The sequence below is a fragment of the Nicotiana tabacum genome, chromosome 13 (assembly GCF_000715075.1).
Source record: "Nicotiana tabacum cultivar K326 chromosome 13, ASM71507v2, whole genome shotgun sequence".
Lineage (NCBI taxonomy): Eukaryota > Viridiplantae > Streptophyta > Magnoliopsida > Solanales > Solanaceae > Nicotiana > Nicotiana tabacum.
The window spans coordinates 15,248,356-15,268,077 of record NC_134092.1 but is presented as its reverse complement, the minus strand read 5'-3'; the positions used below and the strand labels follow the sequence as shown (position 1 = coordinate 15,268,077).

General features: G+C 34.6%; 1 protein-coding gene across 1 annotated transcript; it reads right to left on the bottom strand.

Annotated features, from left to right (window-relative positions):
- Window positions 1-475: 475 nt before the first annotated feature.
- LOC107808850 (ABC transporter G family member 1-like) lies at window positions 476-16,475 on the bottom strand. The gene is made up of 8 exons (XM_016633413.2): window positions 15,838-16,475; window positions 9,995-10,074; window positions 9,342-9,806; window positions 9,004-9,090; window positions 2,112-2,237; window positions 1,807-2,001; window positions 1,587-1,673; window positions 476-1,462 (listed from the first exon to the last, which is right to left on the bottom strand). Exons 1-8 carry the CDS (start codon window positions 16,346-16,348, stop codon window positions 788-790), a joined length of 2,226 nt encoding a protein of 741 aa, XP_016488899.1. The 5' UTR covers window positions 16,349-16,475; the 3' UTR covers window positions 476-787.
- Window positions 16,476-19,722: the final 3,247 nt, after the last annotated feature.

Genomic DNA, 19,722 nt, shown 5'->3' with positions numbered 1-19,722 from the left:
CATTTTTTGGACTGAACCTTGGCTCAAAGCAAATCTAACTTTAACGTCTCTTATACATGGACCATTAACAGAATTTAAGAGAAGATGATATGACAAAACAAACACTGGATTCTCTTTGCGTATGACGTGAAACTCGTCAAATTATGACTACAAACAAAAGGACAACATAATAAAACTAAGATAACAACGTTCTGACTTGGTAATTACATTTTCAAAATCTATGGAATGTGGTTATCGACCTTTTACTATTTAAATATATACTCGATTATTTGGGAATTCCTCGTACGTCTTTATAAGATTAAGATTCAAAAGTATTACATAACAATAAATTAATAAATACATCGTTATCTTCTTTCTTTCCCTTTGCATTTTCAGTATCATAATAAATTTAAATTTTTTCTACAATTCAACCTTTTCAAGCACATATATGCTATGTTGGAAACCTTAGCATATATACCTACGTACAAAGACGACAACAGAGAATAAACTCTTATATTATAACAATCCATCAAACAAGTAGGGAAAAACAAATTATTCCAACATTTAATACTCTCAAAAGTAGGTAGAAGCTTGCCTAGTACGATTTATCCTACTCTGAGATTTGCGAATTACTATTTTACAGGAGCGAGGTTTACCCTGTGCGCACCCGGATGATAGCGACTCGAGTTCCCTTGTTAACCAAAAAAAAAAGTAGACAGAAGACCAGCAAGGCATTGGTCTTGAATACAACAAAACTTTTATTTTACATCAACAACATATATCATAAACACGCTATAATAATTATTTTTCAAGCATCCATAGGAGAAGCATATGGATCTTCAGCATGAGTTGGAATTTTGGAAGTTCGAGCCATAAATGCTCTAATCAGAGGTTTAACCTTCTCCACAGTCTTAATTATTCCCAAGAACATAAACCTATAGAGAATCACCATTCCAAAAACAATTGCAACATCAACCCATTTTGAATATCCCATTTGCACTTGCCATATATTTCTCAAAATTTCATCACCAGTAATTGTAGCTGGCCCTCCAATTTGCTCATTAGGAAAACTTAATCCCAAGAACTCATTTTTGTAAAACCCTTGATTTGCATATTTGTGAAATGCAATATAATACATTGGATATTTCCAAAATGGATTAGGAAGATCATTAGGCAATCGAAAGAAACCCCCGTTAAGCATCATAACACCTTGAATTCCAGCTCCTGTTATAATTCCCATGAGAAAATCTGGTACTATACTTGCTACAATCATCATTAGGCTTTCGACTAACATCATTGTTGTGAATAGCATTAGGGCAAAATAAGCAAAGTGATCAAATTCCTTTTGTAATCCAACAAGGTAATAAGCCATAGCACCAGGTATTACTGAGATCATTGCTAGGTATGGAATGGAAGAGAATGTATTTCCCACAACATATGCAGCCACACCATAGTGCCCATTTAATCTTTCTCGAGTGAAAATCTAGCAACAATTAGGAGCAAATGACAAATAATTGTTATTATTGTGAAAGATTATTATGTGTAGAATAAATGAACAAATTATTGGAATGTTTTTTTCTTGTTGATAGTTATATATAAGTGTATACTTTCATATCCTCCACAAAAGAAGGGAATCCACCAATTGCCATAAAGGTTAAGAAGGCAGCAACAAACATGAGCATTGAACCTCTAGCCTGCAAAGGTATCAAAGGGAAGAAAGGAAAATGTTATATAGTGTGACATGTCAACTAAAAGATAACTACACAGATAACTGTCTATACGTTGCAAGTCTAATTCAAATTAATACAAAAAGGCAAAATGTCTCACCTGAATGGAGCCATAGTCGTGGCCAATGTCATGAAATATAGTGCCAACACACAAGCACAGAGCAACATATATTGCAAAACGAAGCCAGTAATAGCCAAGATCACGATACATGTTCACAAAAGATCTCCTAGTGAGAACCATGCACTGAGTAATGAAACTTGTTTGGTTTCCTTTCTTTGCCTCTTGTCCACCATTCTATACACAGATATTCATAATTAGACCAATTTAAGTAGTTTTCTTGGATTTGCATAATATATATAAGATCAAAATTACGATTTTGTGAATCACATGACGTGTAGACAAACCTGTTGGCAAATCTCCAAAACTCGCCGTTGAACTTGTTGGCAACCCTGTGAGGTCTTGTATGACTTAACCAGAATATTGATCGCTTCTATTGCACTGTCTTTTCCACTAACTCCTTTTTCGATATCCTAAGGTCATCAAATAGAGAAGAGTACAGGATTAGAATTATATTGAAAGGGAGAAGAGAGCTGCTCTTCGAGCTAAGAATGAGAGAACAGAGAGAGAAGAAAGTTCTGGAAATAGGACTCTATTATTTCATCTATCTTTACACGTGTAACCCTTTACATATATATCCCCTACTCTAACTTCTTCTAACAATACATATAACTATCTAGTAGTGCTAAACTAATACTTCCTCGGTTTCAATTTATGTGAACCCATTTGACTGGGCACGGAGTTTAAGAAAAGATAGAAGACTTTAGAATTTGTGGTGTAAAATGACGCACATATATTTTGTGTGGCTATAAATCATTGCATAAAGGTAAATTGTTTTCAAATAGGGAAAGATGTCATTCTTTTTGGCACGGACTAAAAAGGAAATAGGTTCACATAAATTGAAACGGAGGGAGTACTAATCAATTATGTACAACTACCATTGCTTATGTACAATATTATACTGCACATGTTGATTTCAACACTCCCCCTCAAGTTGGGTGATGAAAAATATTTATCATACTCAACTTGCTAACCATTTCTCTGTGCACATGCTTCCCAAGTGCCTTGGTCAATGTGTCTGCTATCTGCTCCTTGCTGGGCACATGTGTTGTTTTTATCATCCCTGTTTGTAATTTTTCTCTAATAAAATGACAGTCAATTTCTATATGCTTTGTACGTTCATGATACATAGGATTGGATGCAATATGCAGTGCTGCTTTATTATCACAGTATAACTTCATAGGCAAATCAACTTTCATACCCAACTCTTTAAGCAATCCCTGTAGCCATACCAACTCTGCTACAGTCGCGGCCATACTCCTGTATTCTGCTTCTGCTGAGCTTCTTGAAATTGTACTCTGCTTCTTGGATTTCCAGGAGATCATTGAATCTCCAAGTTTTATGCAATAACATGTTACTGATTTTCTGGTCACTGGGCATGATGCCCAATCAACATCACAAAATGCAATAACCTTGCCACTTTGTTTGCTACTCATTAGCAGACCTTTCCCTTGGTAGTCTTTCATATATTTTACTACTCTTAGGGCTGCTTCATAATGAGATTGCTTTGGTGCATTCATGAACTAACTTAGAGTCTGAATTGCAAAAGAGATATCTGGTCTTGTGATTGCCAGATATAGAAGTCTGCCAATTAACCTCTGGTATACTCTTCTGTCTTCAAGTTCATAGTCATTCTCCTGCATCCCAAACAACTTGTCATATTCCACACTAGTTAGCTTCACATTTTGATCCAGTAGAAATGTAACTGGTCTTGGTCTCCCTAAGCCACATTCTGAGATAAGCTCTAGAGCATATTTCCTCTGATTCATGACAATGCCTTTGTGTGATATTGCAAACTCAATACCAAGAAAAAATTTGAGCTCCCCTAAATCTTTCATCTTGAAATTACCATTCAGAATCCTTTTAGCATCTTGTATTAGGCCATTGTCACTTCCCGCAATTAGGAGATCATCTACATATATTAATATGATTACTATATCCCTACCACTCCTTTTGGTAAACAAGGAATAGTCCAGTTTGTTTTGGCTAAAACCAGAATCTACAAGAGCTAAAGTCAGTTTCAGGTTCCATTGCCTGCTGGCCTGTTTCAGACCATACAGGGACTTGAGTAGTCTACACACTCTAGTCTCCCCCTGACTACCAAAGCCCTGTGGTAAGGACATGTAGACCTCCTCTGGAAGATCACCTTGGAGGAATGCATTATAAACATCCATCTGGAATAAAGGCCAACTACACTGAGCTTCCAAGGCAACCACACTCCTTACTGTGACCATATTTACTATATGGGAAAAGGTTTCAAGATAATCCAGACCCTCCTGCTGAGTAAACCCCTTGGCCACTAGCCTGGCTTTATACCTCTCTACAGACCCATCAACTTTGTATTTGACTTTGTAAATCCACTTACAACATATGGGAGACTTCCCTGTAGGCAAGGTTACTAACTCCCATGTATTATTATCTGTGAGAGCTTGAATCTCAAGCTTCATAGCTTGTACCCAATTGCTATCAGTGACAGCTTGGTCAAAAGATGATGGTTCAATGGTGGAGGAATATGAAGACAAATAGGTTTGATAAGAAGAGGATAAGGAAGAGTAATTGATGGAATCTGTGATGGAGTAAGGAGTGGAGGATTAAGGTTTGACCTGATGGATAAAGTCTGTAAGCCACACGGGAGGTTTAGATAGCCTTCCAGATTTCCTCAAGGGAGCTGTAGGAGTAGGAGGCAAATCCTGGTGTTGTGGTGCTGAAGGAAAGATTATAGGAGGAGCAGACATGACAGGGAAGGATGCTGGAGCAGGAGAAGAAATAGAAGAGGTAGATGGAAATGAGTGAACTGGAGATGACATAGGAAAAGAGGTAGATGGAGATAAGGGATGCTCAGAAGAAGTTGAAGGAGAATCAGGATCTGGGATTGAGGGTGGTAAGGGATCCATGGAAGCTAGAAAGGAATCATCACAAGTAGAAGTTGGAATACTGGTAGGAAATATAGGTGTTGATCCTGAAGATAGAGTATGGAGAAAAGTGGATTTAGGATAGTAGGCATGGCTCTTTGAGAAAACTTGTCAGTATTATGTAAGGTGGTTGCATAACAAAGAAATCCAAAAATTCTAATGATATCAAGCGTGGGAGGATGTCCATGAAAAACCTCATAAGGAGAATTCCTAGATAGGACTGAAGATGGTAATCTATTAATAAGAAAGGCTGTAGTGAGTACACATTCCCCCCAAAATTTTAATGGTTCATGAGCCTGAAACCTAAGGGCTCTAACCATTTCAAGTAAATGTCTATGTTTCCTTTCTACTACTCCATTTTGCTGTGGAGTGTGTACTCAAAAACTTTGATGTAAAATTTCAATTGATGAGAAAAGAGTTGAACACTGAGAATTGAAGAATTCAAGACCATTATCTGATCTTATAATTTTAATTGTTGCAGAAAACTGATTTTTGATAAGAGTGAGAAATGATTTGATTAAAAGGAAGACATCACTTTTCATTCTTATCAAGTAGATCCAAGTAATTCTAGAGTAATCATCTACAATAGTAAGGAAATACTTGTATCCATTGTAAGTACATTGCCTATATGGACCCCAAGCATCCATGTGTACAAGTTCAAAAGGAGATACACTGTTCTTTGTACTAGCAGGAAAAGGAAATCTAGTTTGCCTTGCTAAAGGACAAACAGTATGCATGGCTCTTTGAGAAAACTTGTCAGTATTATGTAAGGTGGTTGCATAACAAAGATATCCAAAAATTCTAATAATGTCAAGCGTGGGAGGATGTCCATGAAAAACCTCATAAGGAGACTTCCTAGATAGGACTGAAGATGGTAATATGTTAATAAGAAAGGCTGCAGTGAGTACACATTCCTCCCAGAATTTTAATGGTTCATGAGCCTGAAACCTAAGGGCTAAAACCATTTCAAGTAAATGTCTGTATTTCCTTTCTGCTACTCCATTTTGCTGTGGAGTGTGTACACAAGAACTTTGATGTAAAATTTCAATTGATGAGAAAAGAGTTGAACACTGAGAATTGAAGAATTCAAGACCATTATCTGATCTTATAATTTTAATTGTTGCAGAAAACTGACTTTTGATAATAGTGAAAAATGATTTGATTAAAAGGAAGACATCACTTTTCATTCTCATCAAGTAGATCCAAGTCATTAAAGAGTAATCATCTACAATAGTAAGGAAATACTTGTATCCATTATAAGTACATTGTCTATATGGACCCCAGGCATCCATATGTACAAGTTCAAAAGGAGATACACTGTTCTTTGTACTAGCAGGAAAAGGAAATCTAGTTTTCCTTGCTAAAGGACAAACAATACAATTTAGAGTGTCTTTATTCAACAAGTGATTCTTCAATGAAGGAATCTTTTGTAATACTGCTACTGGAACATGACCAAATCTTTGGTGCCAAATGGAAGAATGTGAGCATGACTTTGATGAGATATTGGATGATTCTGGGACTGGAGTAGGGCTGTGCATAATTTGATAAATACCGAATTACCATATCGAAACTAAAAATTTTAGTATTTGGTATTCGGTATTTTGGTATTTGGTATGGTATTTGATTTAAGTTTTAAAAAAAATTGGTATTAGGTATGGTATTTGGTATTTTAAAATAAAATACCGAAATACCGATACAGTACCGAAATATATATTACAAAACACATATTATCAATTATATCATAAAAATTTTACTTTCTTTTATTCTCTAAGTTCATCAATTAACTCTAAACAAGTAACAAGACATTTCTAATGATCAAATTTATTCTTTTATATACAGTTTTCTCTCTATGGGTCGATGTTTACTGTTTTTTGACAAAACTTTTGTCAACAAATATTTTTAGTTTTGTATTTTTGAGTACTTTAATTAAGAATATTAGAGTCTATGACTCAATGCACTAGTTAGTATTCAAACCGAATAAAACGAAGTTACTGAACCGAATAAACCGAAACCGAAAGGAGAAAACCCGAACCATACCGAATTTAATTAGGTACGGTATTGATATAGAATTTTAAGAAATCGAATACCGAAAATACCGAACCAAAATATCTAAATACCATACCGTATCGACCAACAAACACTCCTAGACTGGAGTAGTAGAGGCTGGAGTTGTTGAAGGTATAAAAGAGTTGAAAGCAGGAGCTGAAGGTGTTTCAGGTACTTTGACAGATGGTGGTATCTTGGCAGGTTGAAGTATGTAAAGTCCACCCTTCTCCTTACCAATCCCCCTCACCCTGCCATTGTAATATAGAATTTAGGAAAGAATAATGCACAACACTTCAGTTTTTTAGTTAGCTTTGAAACAGATAACATATTGTATTTGAAATTAGGAACATAAAGAATATTATACAGTTCTAGGTCATTAGAAAGAATTAATGATCTTGTATGTGTTACTGAAGTAGTGTTGCCATTTGACAGATGTACTTTACTAGAGTTAGTAGCAATAGATTGAGATTAAGTTAAGAGGTCCAAGCTAGAAATCATATGATTCGAAGCTCCAGTATCTATGACCCAAGAGTTAGTTTCAGAACCTATAGAGTAACATGCATTAAGGAGTGCATCTGTTGTTGTTGGTTCTTTGTCAATTAACTTCAACAGTTGGTGATACTGTTCTGGAGTGAAAAATGGTATATTGCTGGGCCTTGATGAGCTGCCTACTGAGCTGGTTCCTTCAGATTCCTCAACACAGCTCACATTGTTGGCTGTAGATCCCCTGCTTCCTCCTGAATTTCCCTTGTCAAAAGTTCTCCTTTTGTTGAAATTGTTGTTAGGTGGATACCCCCTACCAGCTTATAACAATTCTCTTTCTCGTGACCCTTCATATGACAGTAATCACATTGCAATACACTATTTCCATTGTTATTTCTGAACCTGTTACTTTGGATGGAAGCCAAGACTGTAGGGTCATTCAAATCAAGCTGTTGCAAGGCTGGAGCTACATGTGATATCATGTTTGATTGCACTCTTTAGCTTTCATCTTGCATGATCATATTGTATGCTTGATTGAGAGTGGGAATAGGGACAATCAACAATACTTGACTCCTTGCTTGTGCATATGTTTCGTTTAGACCCATCAGAAATTGTACCAGTCTTTGTTGTTCCATGCGTTCTGCATATTCCTTATGCTTTGTGCAGTCAAATGGCAATGGTACCATCGACTAATACTCATCCCATACACGTTTCAATTTTGAGTAATATTTTGACACTGATAAACTCCCTTGGCTAGTGGTACAAATTTATCGGAGCAGTTGATAAACTCTAGTGAGATTTTTCTTATCAAATCTTTCCTTTAGGTCTGTCCAAACACTATAGGCATTGGTTGAGTACATTATACCATTTACTAGTTCTTTAGACACTAAATTAGTTATCAAGGACAACATGAAAGCATTACATCTCTCCCATTCATGTTCCAAATCACCATTATACTGTTCTTTATGAGATTTTCTATCTATGAACCCTAGCTTATTTTTGGCTAATAAAGCTACTCGCATAGAATTACTCCAAGCCGTATAGTTTTCTATTCCCATTAGTTGTTGAGGGATTAGAGCACTACCTGGACTATCGGAGGGATGTAAGTATAGAGGATGCCTGGGATGTATGTCTGTGAACTTTTCTCCGTCGTCCTTCCCGGTCTCCAGAGTTGAATTCGTCATCGACGAGGCTTGGAATTAGTGAATCGAAGGTAGAATCAAGGTCGATCTTCAAGGAAAACCTTGCACTTTGCCGGAATTTGCGAATTATGAGATCGATCGCAAACCCTAGGTGAATCGCCCAAATTTCTGACGAACTCTCTTAATTTCTTACTTCTCCGATAAAATTGAGTGAGTATATCTATACTAATATTAGATTCCTCAAAGAATCAGCTCGAAAACCACCATGGATCTATGACTCTGATACCATAGTGAAAGGGAGAAGAGAGCTGCTCTTCAAGCTAAGAATGAGAGAATAGAGAGAGAAGAAAGTTCTGGAAATTTTGACTCTATTATTTCATCTATCTTTACACATGTGTAACCCTTTAAATATATACCCCCTACTCGAACTTCTTCTAACAATACATATAACTATCTATTAGTACTAAACTTATACTAATTAATTATGTACAACTACCATTGCTTATGTACAACATTATACTGCACATGTTGATTTCAACAAATTATTTTTCTGCAAATAAATAGATTTTAAATGAAGAAGATGGGAATATACTTACAGCATCAAAGTCCTTGTTGATTGTCCTTAGGTAGTGATCAGAAGGATTCCTCATAGTTGTACATGGGAAGCCATTCAACGCAAAAAACTGAAAAAAAATTAGTATTAAAGATTCATCATCAACTAATTTTAGACTTTTCATAATATTGAGTGACATCATTGTTATAGATTTAACTTATATCGACTGATTTATCAGTGTAGTTTAACCTGTTATAGTAAGTTGTTTGTTTTATTTTCAGGTGATCAATTTCAGTTATTATGAACCATGATAATGTTTTAAAAAAACAATCTTTTGTACTATATAGAAGTTAAACTCCTGTGACTATAGTGTTATAATACCTCATTTGCTGCAGAAATGGAACCAAAGTAGACAGTCCTACCAGAGGAGAGAAGGCAAAGATTGTGGAAAAGCTCAAAAACTTCACTACTTGGTTGATGAATAGAAGCAACAACAGTTCTTCCATCTTGTTTAGCCAATTGAACTATTCGATTCATAACATGGTAAGATGCTGCACTATCAAGTCCACTAGTTGGCTCGTCAAGGAAAAGAAGCTTTGGACGTGTTAGTATTTCAATGCAAATACTAACTCTTCTTTTTTGTCCACCACTTAATCCTTTTACACTCCACCCTCCAATTCTAGTATTCATTGCATCTTGTAAACCCATTTCTCTGATTGTTGCTTCAGCTCTTTCTTTCTTCTCGGATCTTGACATTGAATCTGGTAATTGGAGTTGTGCTGAATAGTATATTGCTTCTCTCACTGTTAGTGTTGTCATCAGGGTATCATCTTGTGTCACATAAGCCTTTTGAAAAAGAAAAATATAAATAAAAGGATGTCATTTAATTAGTCACTAAACAAGCCTATAAAATATATCATAGTTTTAACATGCTATATTCCTAAAAATACTAAGTTAAAGTGTTAAACTCTGTTTTACACATTATATAGAAGTTAAACTCGACAAGAAAGAGGTGAGTTATTAGTTCTCCTTACCGATGTGCCAAAAGCAAGAGCTTGCCTCCGACCATTGACGAGGATTTCTCCAGTTTGTCTGGTGTTGGAATCTAATCTCCCTGCAATCAATGGTATTTTGCGTAAGTGGTGTCACACTTAAAAAAAAAAGTAAACAAATGATTTTTTTTTTTTTTACCATAACACCAAACTCGGAGAATAAACTATGTCCCCGAGAAACGTTATGACTTGTAAAACGCGTAGAATATCATTAAGAATTTCTTTTTAAATAGATTTTAGATTTTAAATATTTTATCCTTTATAATAAACTTTTTTTAGAGCCACTATTGTGATTTGTCATTTTTTTCTTACTTTTTTAAAGGAAAATATCTGGACGAATCACATGTCATTAGGATTAGGACTCTTTAACTTATAATTAAATAAGTAAAAATAGTGCCCAAACTAAACAAACGCTTTGAATCGAACCCACAACACACACTAGCATAATGAACTATGTTACCATTGGACTTAGAGCACTTCATTTTTTCAAGTGGTGTCACTGTAATAGTATTTTACCGTTATTACGTTTTTAATTTATCATTTATTCATAAATTTAGTATTTTTTTTTGTGAAGCTTGTAACGGTATGTATCCGCCCCTGCCTGCAATAGTATTAATTCCCAGCTTAAAATCAGATTTACAAACTTAAACATAAATTCTTGTTTTATTCCTATGTTTTATACGGTATAGAGGAAACGGGTGGGGTCAGAAATGTATACTGAGCAATGTGAACGTGGATTTCATAGAAAAATATTCTTAGCTAGCGTTGTCATAGATTATTAAATTTATTTTAAAAAATCTGATTGGGATGAAGTTTGATTTGAAGATAAAAGTCTGTTTGGACATATATCACTTTTTTTTTGTTTGGAAAAACATGAAATATGACTTATACTCATAAGTTCTAAAAATTATCAAAAATAGTCAACAATACCAAACAAACAAACTAGCTAATCCTGTATACGTAGAACCTTCATCGGTACCATTCATTAACATTATCACAAATCATATTCCTGAACATAGATAAGTTTGACACAAAATTATCATTTTTACAATGAACTACATAATACAACATTTTAATACAAATGTTAATAACACAATTACTAGCCACTATAATTCATCAAATTACAATAATATTACCAGATCCACCAGTCCAAAAAAAATGATAGTAATTAGCTGGTGGGTTGGGTCATAATAGATGGTGGACTTTTTTATAAAATACAAAAGTTTGGGGTAATTTTTAAAATTATTAAAAAAAATAAACAGTGATATTTTGGGCCAAAAACAAGCCTATAACTAGTTTTGGGATTTGGAAATTTTGTTTTCAAAATTTACCAAAACATGAATAAAATCTATAAACAAACATATTTTGTCAAAAAACAAATTGGAAAAAATTTGGCAAAATCTATGGCCAAACGGGACTTATTCATTTTTTAATGTATCGACTAGCTAACAACTAGCAGGGTCTTTTTCAGGTGGATTAAAACATTTCTTTTTTTAAATATATGGTTTAGATGGACCAATTCCTAGCATCAAATTAATCACCGAGGGATGTGACCACATGAAATTTTTACCTATCTATACTACATATAAAATTTATTTACTTTCCCAAATCAAATTTTAACTTAATTACATTGGCATATACAAATTACCAATTATATACAAATTAATATTAATGAGCACCCCTTTATATTATGAATTGAATAAGGAATCAATTATTTCTCATCCCCGTGTTTGATTCTCCACCATTGACAGCCATTAAAAAGCTCCGAAGCTTTGAATTCGAATTTGGGTTTTCAAAAATTACTGTTTGTTTGGATTGGGTGTTGTTGCAAATAATTGAGAATATTCTTTGGAGTTTATATCTCGTGTTTGGTGAAGATTAAACTTGATTTTGGCTGAATTTCAGACTAAAACTCGAAGAAGAAGAAGAAGAAGAAGAAGAAGAAGAAGAAGAAGAAGAAGAAGAATACATGACATACAATATCCGTACGAAATTGTATTAAAGTTGTATGTAAATTGTATTATGTTATATTTATATATTTTTTTATTTGAATGTTGTATGGAAGTTAAAAAATAGTTGTATAATGTATGAATCGTCGTATGAAATTTGTATTTAAGTTATAAATACTATCTTTTTATATTTATTGATATGTATCAAAATTAGATTAAAAGAGAAAGTTTTGATTGGAATTTCATAGAGAAAGAAGAACACACCACTTACAAAATATATACAAATAATATACAAAATATACAAAAAGACATATTATATAAAATTTGTATGAAAATTATATTTAAGTTGTAGGATATTGTAGTTGTATTTAACTGTATAGAAATGATATATGAAAGTTGTAAATAAGTTTTCTACTGAGCAATTCTGCCTATTGATAAATCACAGTTAAATGAAAGAAGTCAATATGCAAACACATATTATATATACATTGATTGAAGGACAAGCCATGTTGTGATTCAAGGTAACTTTTTATAATTTCGGGCTCATGGACAAGCCATGTTGTGATTTCTTAAATTGGGATTAACCTTATGATATGAAAGGTAGAGCAATGAATAGCAAATAATTTCTGATAGGGGCTTATGAAAGATTCTACGCTGCTAAAGTTGTTTTATGTATTACTGAGTTTAGTGTGTTTCTTTGTTGAGTCCCATCCTAGATTAGGGAGCGGCGTCTTGGTGGGTCTCTTAGTTCTGTAACAATATGTTGTGCCTTAGGGTTTGTTATCCCTAGTCAGTAGGGTTTGTTACTAATGGACGAAGTTTAATTTCTGGTTTCTTGTCTGATTTTGCCAGAAATTAGTAGTAAGGATTTAGAGTCTTCGATCCTGACATGTGATACTTATTGTTTACCCCAAAATCGGATAATAATTAAATTTATGATTTTAAGGATATGTGATCTAATTTGATACAAAGTGAGAAATCAGATAAAATGGAAGAATAAGTAAAAAAAATAAATGTGAACCATGCAGATTGAACAACTTAAGCCTCGCAAGGTTAACTTCCTTCGAATTTAGATGTGATATTATTGAAGCCAGGATAATATTAACAAAGCTGAAAAAAAATAGTATCTTGTTCTTTGAAGTGAGTTACAATGTCTCCCAATTAGTGAGTTTCTTCTCTATATATTTAGGGAGATTAGGCTTTTAAGACATTATTTTATGTGAAATTATGTAGACCGTTAGCTCCCTTTTTGACTTAATCCCGTGATTTCTGCCATAAAGATTGATTAATGGCGAGAATCACGGATCCTTGTCGGATGAGTTGGCAAAGCTCTTCTTCGAGGCCGTTAGAAGCAAGATCAGTCGTGCTTTTTGTAAACTCGAGGGCAAATCTGATGGTATTGTCGAATTTCGAACCTCGATATCGATCTCGGTTTCATCTATACCTTCGATCTTTTACAAATGTGTCGAGTCCGGTCTATTGTTCCAGATGCTAGATCAAGCATCGAGCTCGGTTCTATCCGCATACACTTATCTCGCAAAAGTTGGAAGAGAGAGGTATCTATTGTGGTCCATGTGCACCAGCATAAATAGATGAAGAACGAAGGAAAAGAGATCGAAGTGAATTATGAAGTGATTATATTTTGAATTAGTCTTTTGTAAAAATGATTAAATCTATATATTGTAATTGTTTTTTCTTTTGGGGGAAACTGGAGAGATAAAAACTGGAGAGTAGTCATGTCCTCCTTATTGAAAGAGGAGTAGAGAGAAAATAGGAAAATGATGTAATTAAGTCCCTAATTTAAGACACTAATAATAGATTGTATATATTTTGTAAGTAATCTTTGTTTAGGACGGGTAATATATAAAATTAGAATAATTTTGGTAAATAAGTTTCAAATATTGTATAGGAACGAAAAAATCACTTCTTGTTATGCCTATTTATACAACTTAGAGGTATCAAATTTGCGGGTTAAGCTGATTTTGGACGGATTAAAATGGGCCGAGTCAATAAATGAGTGGATCAATGACCCGCCAAAAAGTTATTTGGGTTGAGATGGACTGGGTCAAAATAGGCTAAATTTGGGTCATAACCCAACCCGCCCAACTCTTATCAAGTTTTAATTAATGTGTGTTATTTTCGTATGGATTATTTAATTACTAAATAAGACTTTTTTTTATGGTGACATATAACATATCAAACAAAAAAGAATTATTTTAAAGATATTTTAAGAAAGTCACTCATGGATCAATTTGGGATAAAAATCAGCTCAACTTTAGATAAGCTCAGATGAGCTGGATCAAGATGGACTGAGTTCAATAAATGGGTGGATCAATGACTGACCTAATCTTGGATGGGTTGGGCGGGTCAAATGGGGTTGGGCTCAAATTTCCACCCACAGTATAACTTTGGGGCTTTTGTATTTATACCCGGTTTTGGAGTCACAATTGAACCTATACCCATTTTGCAAAAAAGTTTGCAAGCGTACCCACTTTACGATCAATTTCAGACTTATCGGATCTGAAGTTAAAAAACTTTAGCCTGAAGTAAAAAAATTGCACTTCAAATGCACTTAAGGCCAAATAGGTCTGAAGTTTACCAATGGTTTCATGCACTTAAGGCTAATAAGTCTAAAGTGAATAATTGCACTTCAAATGCACTTAAGACCAATAAGTCTGAAGTGAAAAATTGTACTTCAAATGCACTTAAGGCCAAAAAGTCTGAAGTGCAACAAACGTTTTCATTCACTTAAGGCCAATAAGTCTGAAGTGAAAATTTGCACTTCGGATGCACTTAAAACCAAATAGGTCTGAAGTGTAACCAATGATTTCATGCACTTAAGGCCAATAAGTCTGAAATGAAAAATTGCACTTCAGATGCATTTAAGGCCAAAAGGTCTGAAGTGCAACAAACGTTTTGCTACACTTAAGGCCAATAAGTTTGAAGTGAAAAATTGCACTTCAAATGCACTTAAGGCCGAAAGGTTTGAAGTGCAACAAACATTTTCATTCACTTAAGGCCAATAAGTCTGAAGTGAAAATTTGCACTTCAGATGCACTTAAGGCCAAATAGGTCTGAAGTGTAACCAATGGTTTCATGCACTTAAGGCCAATAAGTCTGAAGTGAAATATTGCACTTCAGATGCACTTAATGCCAAAAGGTCTGAAGTGCAACAAATGTTTTGCTACACTTAAGGCCAATAAGTCTAAAGTGAAAAATTGCATTTGAGATGCACTTAAGGCCAAAAGGTCTGAAGTGCAACTAACGTTTTTATGCACTTAAGGCCAAATAGGTCTGAAGTGCAAATTGCCCAGAAACAAAAATTTGTTGTTCGAATTATAACAACCCAATATACGATTTAATACCTAAATCTACTCCAAATGAGCTCAAATTTGAAACATAATTATAACCTCCAAATATCATCAGGAACAATCCCCAATCATCAATTTGTCAAAACAATAATAAATCTAATGAACCCATTTTGCAATTAAGAAAAAGTAGAAGAAGAAACTCTAAGCAATAGTAAAAAATAAAACGTCATAACAGCTCACCATTGTAAAATATCATAAACTACATTAAAATATGTTCACAACTACTATATAAAAAAATTTTTGTCACCTGAAGAAGAAGAAGAAGAAGAAGAAGAAGAAGAAGAAGAAGAAGAAAAGAAGAAGAAGAAGGAGGAGGAGGAAGAGGAGAAAGAGGTGTGAAGTTGTCTAAAAAGTGGGTACAAGTTAAAACTTTTAAAAAAAATGGGTATAGGTTAAAGGAGACGACCAAATAGGGTGGCTGCAAAATTTTTACTATAACTTTAGATTAGACGGACTAATAAACTTAGACTATTTAACCAAAACAATTGCAGTATTAGAATAGTACCTGCTAAAGTATCAAGAAGAGTAGATTTGCCACAACCAGAAGGACCCATAATGGCCAAGACTTGACCAGGTTGTACATAACCAGTCAGCCCTTGTAATATAGCTCTCCTCCCTGTTTTCTTGTCCGGCACTGTCACCCACAAATCTTTCCATGTCAAGTATATACCTTCATTACCACCACCTGTATTAAAAGGGACTACTTCATATGCAAAACCAGTAGTAGTACTATTTCCCTTTATCTCTTCCCTAAATATTGGTGGTGCTTCATATTTTTCCATTTCTAAGAACCTCTTTATCTCAGAATCAACCCTAAGAGATGGTGCTTCAATAGTAGCAATATGAGGTGGTGGACTATTACTAAATGGGAAATTTTTGGTTGGGTTGTTGTTGTTAAAAGGAATATCATCTTGAGAATAAGTGACACTTTCATTATCTGTTTCAGATTCTTGGCGTCTATGTGGTGATCTATTTGGACTAGGTGTCCATCTCGGAACATTATCCTGTAACTCCATTCCTAATATTTTTTCTCTCTATCTGCTGCTAGTTGCTGGGATTCTATATATATAGGAGAGAAGAAGATAAAGAGAAAGGCATATATGGAAATAAGTAAAGCTAATGCATGGAATAATGAGAGTGGTGAAAGAGGGTTCATATACCGTCAAACCTTTATATAACAGCCTCATTTGTTCCGAAAGATTTTTGGCTGTTATAGTAAAGTGCAGTTATAGAGGACATATATTATGATATAATATAATATTCGATTCTAAGAATAACTCGGCATTTATAGTGAATAGTTATTATATAAGAATATTGTTATAGAAAGGTGACCATTTATATAATGAAAATGAGGGAGGTGTTTGGAAATTAGAGTAATAATCTAGTTGTATAAAATAGTTAAATTAAATAAACCAGATTGACTTCAAACAAGGCATGGAAACTAAGAAACAAACGTATATATTCCATAAAATGAGACAATTTTGGCCTAGCTTGGTCTTCGTTTACTATTTCCTCTAGTGATAATTAAGAAGGTTGATCGGACTTGATTTTGTGAATTGTATAAAAAATATAAATATTGCTCCAATTAGCATCTTCACTTTGGAAAATTTTTGAATTATAATAAAATCTCAAATTCAAACTTAAAAAGTTTAAACCCTGAATTTGCTTTTCTTTAATATCTTGGGACCAAACACTGTAGGCGGCACCCGTGTTTCGTTTGCGTAGCTCCTCTTGGCAGTCTCCAAAAGCACCCATTTAATAGCAGTATTTAGGCTTAGGCAGCTAGTATTATTCTTAAAGCAGGATAATTTAAAGCAAAGTAACTCCAACAAATTAATGTGAGAATGTTCCATGCATTTCTCAAGTCGGGCCAAACAAAAGAGGAGTTATAATAAGTTTGATACTAATTAACCGTAGAATTAGTTGATTTATGATCAATCCTAGCGTAATAGGTAAGGATTCATATAACGATCCAAAATCCAACTAGTCGTGATGACACCTAACCTAACCTGTTAGGTAAGCCAATTACCAACTATCTGATTCCAATGAAAGTAATTAAAAGAAAATATCTAAAATTAATACGTTTCCCCAAGAACTAGTAGTACAAATCATGAGCTTCTAAGAATAGAGTATATAAAGTGGAAATGAAATAAATACATAGTCTGCTTGAATAATACATAAACAGAGCTTTTATAAATCTAAGGCTACCCTGAACAAGAGGCAGCTACAACAGGAACACAGGTATATCTTCAAATCCGGCAACCATCAAACACAGCAACAACGACAGCCAATATCTACGAGCAATGTGCAGAAGTGTAGTATCAGTACAACCGACCCCATGTACTGAGTAAGTAACAAACCTAGCCTTAGGTTGAAAGTAGTGACGAGCTTATACCAAGGTCAGAGTCCAACTTCCATAACCAACAATAGTTCATAACAATATTAAACAAGTAATACCAGAAGTAACTCAAAGAATAAATGCTCAACTAAATCATGACTTCTAAAAATAGTTCTGCCTTTCAAGTACATCAGTGAAAAATCCCAAATCGCTTACCGAAGTTACCAAAAATATGAATAAGCTTGAAAACAGTAATTTTTTTCTAAAATCCTTTCAATAATAAATAAAATGTCTCATTTTCTTTTCAGATAACCAGTGTAAAATAAATGCATCACTATGCCCATCTGTCAACTTGTGTGAGAAATCATGAATAATGTGATACCGTACAACATGAGAAAAATACATCTCTATGCATATATGTCATGTGTGCATGTCAATGCAATGTATCTCAGAGATTGTACTCATATAATCACACTCTCACAGTACTCAATCTCATTATCTCGCATTCTCTCTCACTATGCTCAGCATACTCAATCACTCAGCGCTATACAATACCTGCAGCGGCATGTAGTCCGATCCCTGTTTATAGTCGACTGCGCTCACTGGGGGTGTATACAGACTTATGAGGGGCTCCTACAGCCCAAGCGCTATAAGCACGGACAACTCACGTGCTATAATATAAATATCTGGATCCGCACGGCCAATTCACGTGCTGCACGGTCAACTCACGTGCAATAATAATATAAAGATCCGCACGACCAACTCACGTGCTGCACGGCCAGCTCACGTGCAATAATAATATAAGGATCCGCACGGCCAACTCACGTGCAATAATACGCCAATAAGGCCTACTGCAGGCGGGCAGTCCCGATCCATATAATAGTAATAATATATATAAAGCCAATATGGCCTGCTGCGGCGTGTAGCCCGATCCCAAAAATATCCTCACAATTAGGCCCTCGGCCTCTCTCAGTCATCAATCTCTGCAGTCTCTCTCTCACGGGCTCACAATGTCATGAGAATAGCCCAAAAATGATGATATGATGTATCAATAAATAACAACAGAGACTGAGATATGATATGCAATGAAATGAATATGACTAAGTATGAATTTTCAACATAACCAATAATTCACAGCAATATGACCTCTGTGGGTTCCAATAATACTGGCACATAGCCTCAACATGATTTTTAATATGCTTTTCAGCTCAATTACTTTAACTCATAAAACCGCATGGAAAATGCCAAGATTATTTAACTACAAAATTCCATAGAAACAATTATGTCACAATTTCTATAGTGCACGCCAACATGCCCGTCACCTAGCATGTGCGTCCCCTTCCAACAATTTACATAATACATATATTCAGGGTTCATACCCTCAGCTCAAAGATTAGAAGAGTTACTTACCTCGAACAAGCCAAATCCAATGTCGAGCAAGCTAAGCAATGCTCCAGAAATTCTATTCTGCGCGTATCAACTTCCAAACGGCTCGAATCTAGTCACAATTAATTTGATTTAGCTCACAAAAATTATAGGAATTAATTCCATATCAAAATACTATTTTTTTTTTCAAAAATTCGAAATTACGCCCCAAAAATTACCTGTGGGGCTCACGTCTCGGAATCCGATAAAACTCACAAAATTCGAACCCCCATTCAAACATGAGTCCGACCATACCAAAATTACTCAAATCCGACTACAACTCGGCCTTCAAATCCTCAATTAAAGTCTATGAATTTTTCTACTAATTTCAACCCAAAACACTAATTTATTGATAAAAATAATAATAGATTCGTGTAATTTAACCAAAACCGAGTTAGAATCACTTACTCCATTCCATATGGTGAAAATCGCCTCAAATATCGTTTCAATCAGAGCTCCATAGCTCCAAATATGTTAAAATGGCCGAAACCTCAAAATATATCTTCTGTCTAGGCATTTACTCTTCGCGATCGCGAAGCACAAAAATTTTCAGCCCAAAATTTGCCTTTCGCGATCGCGAAAAACAAATTCCCAGCACTTCTAGACAACCTCTAATATAATGGTCAT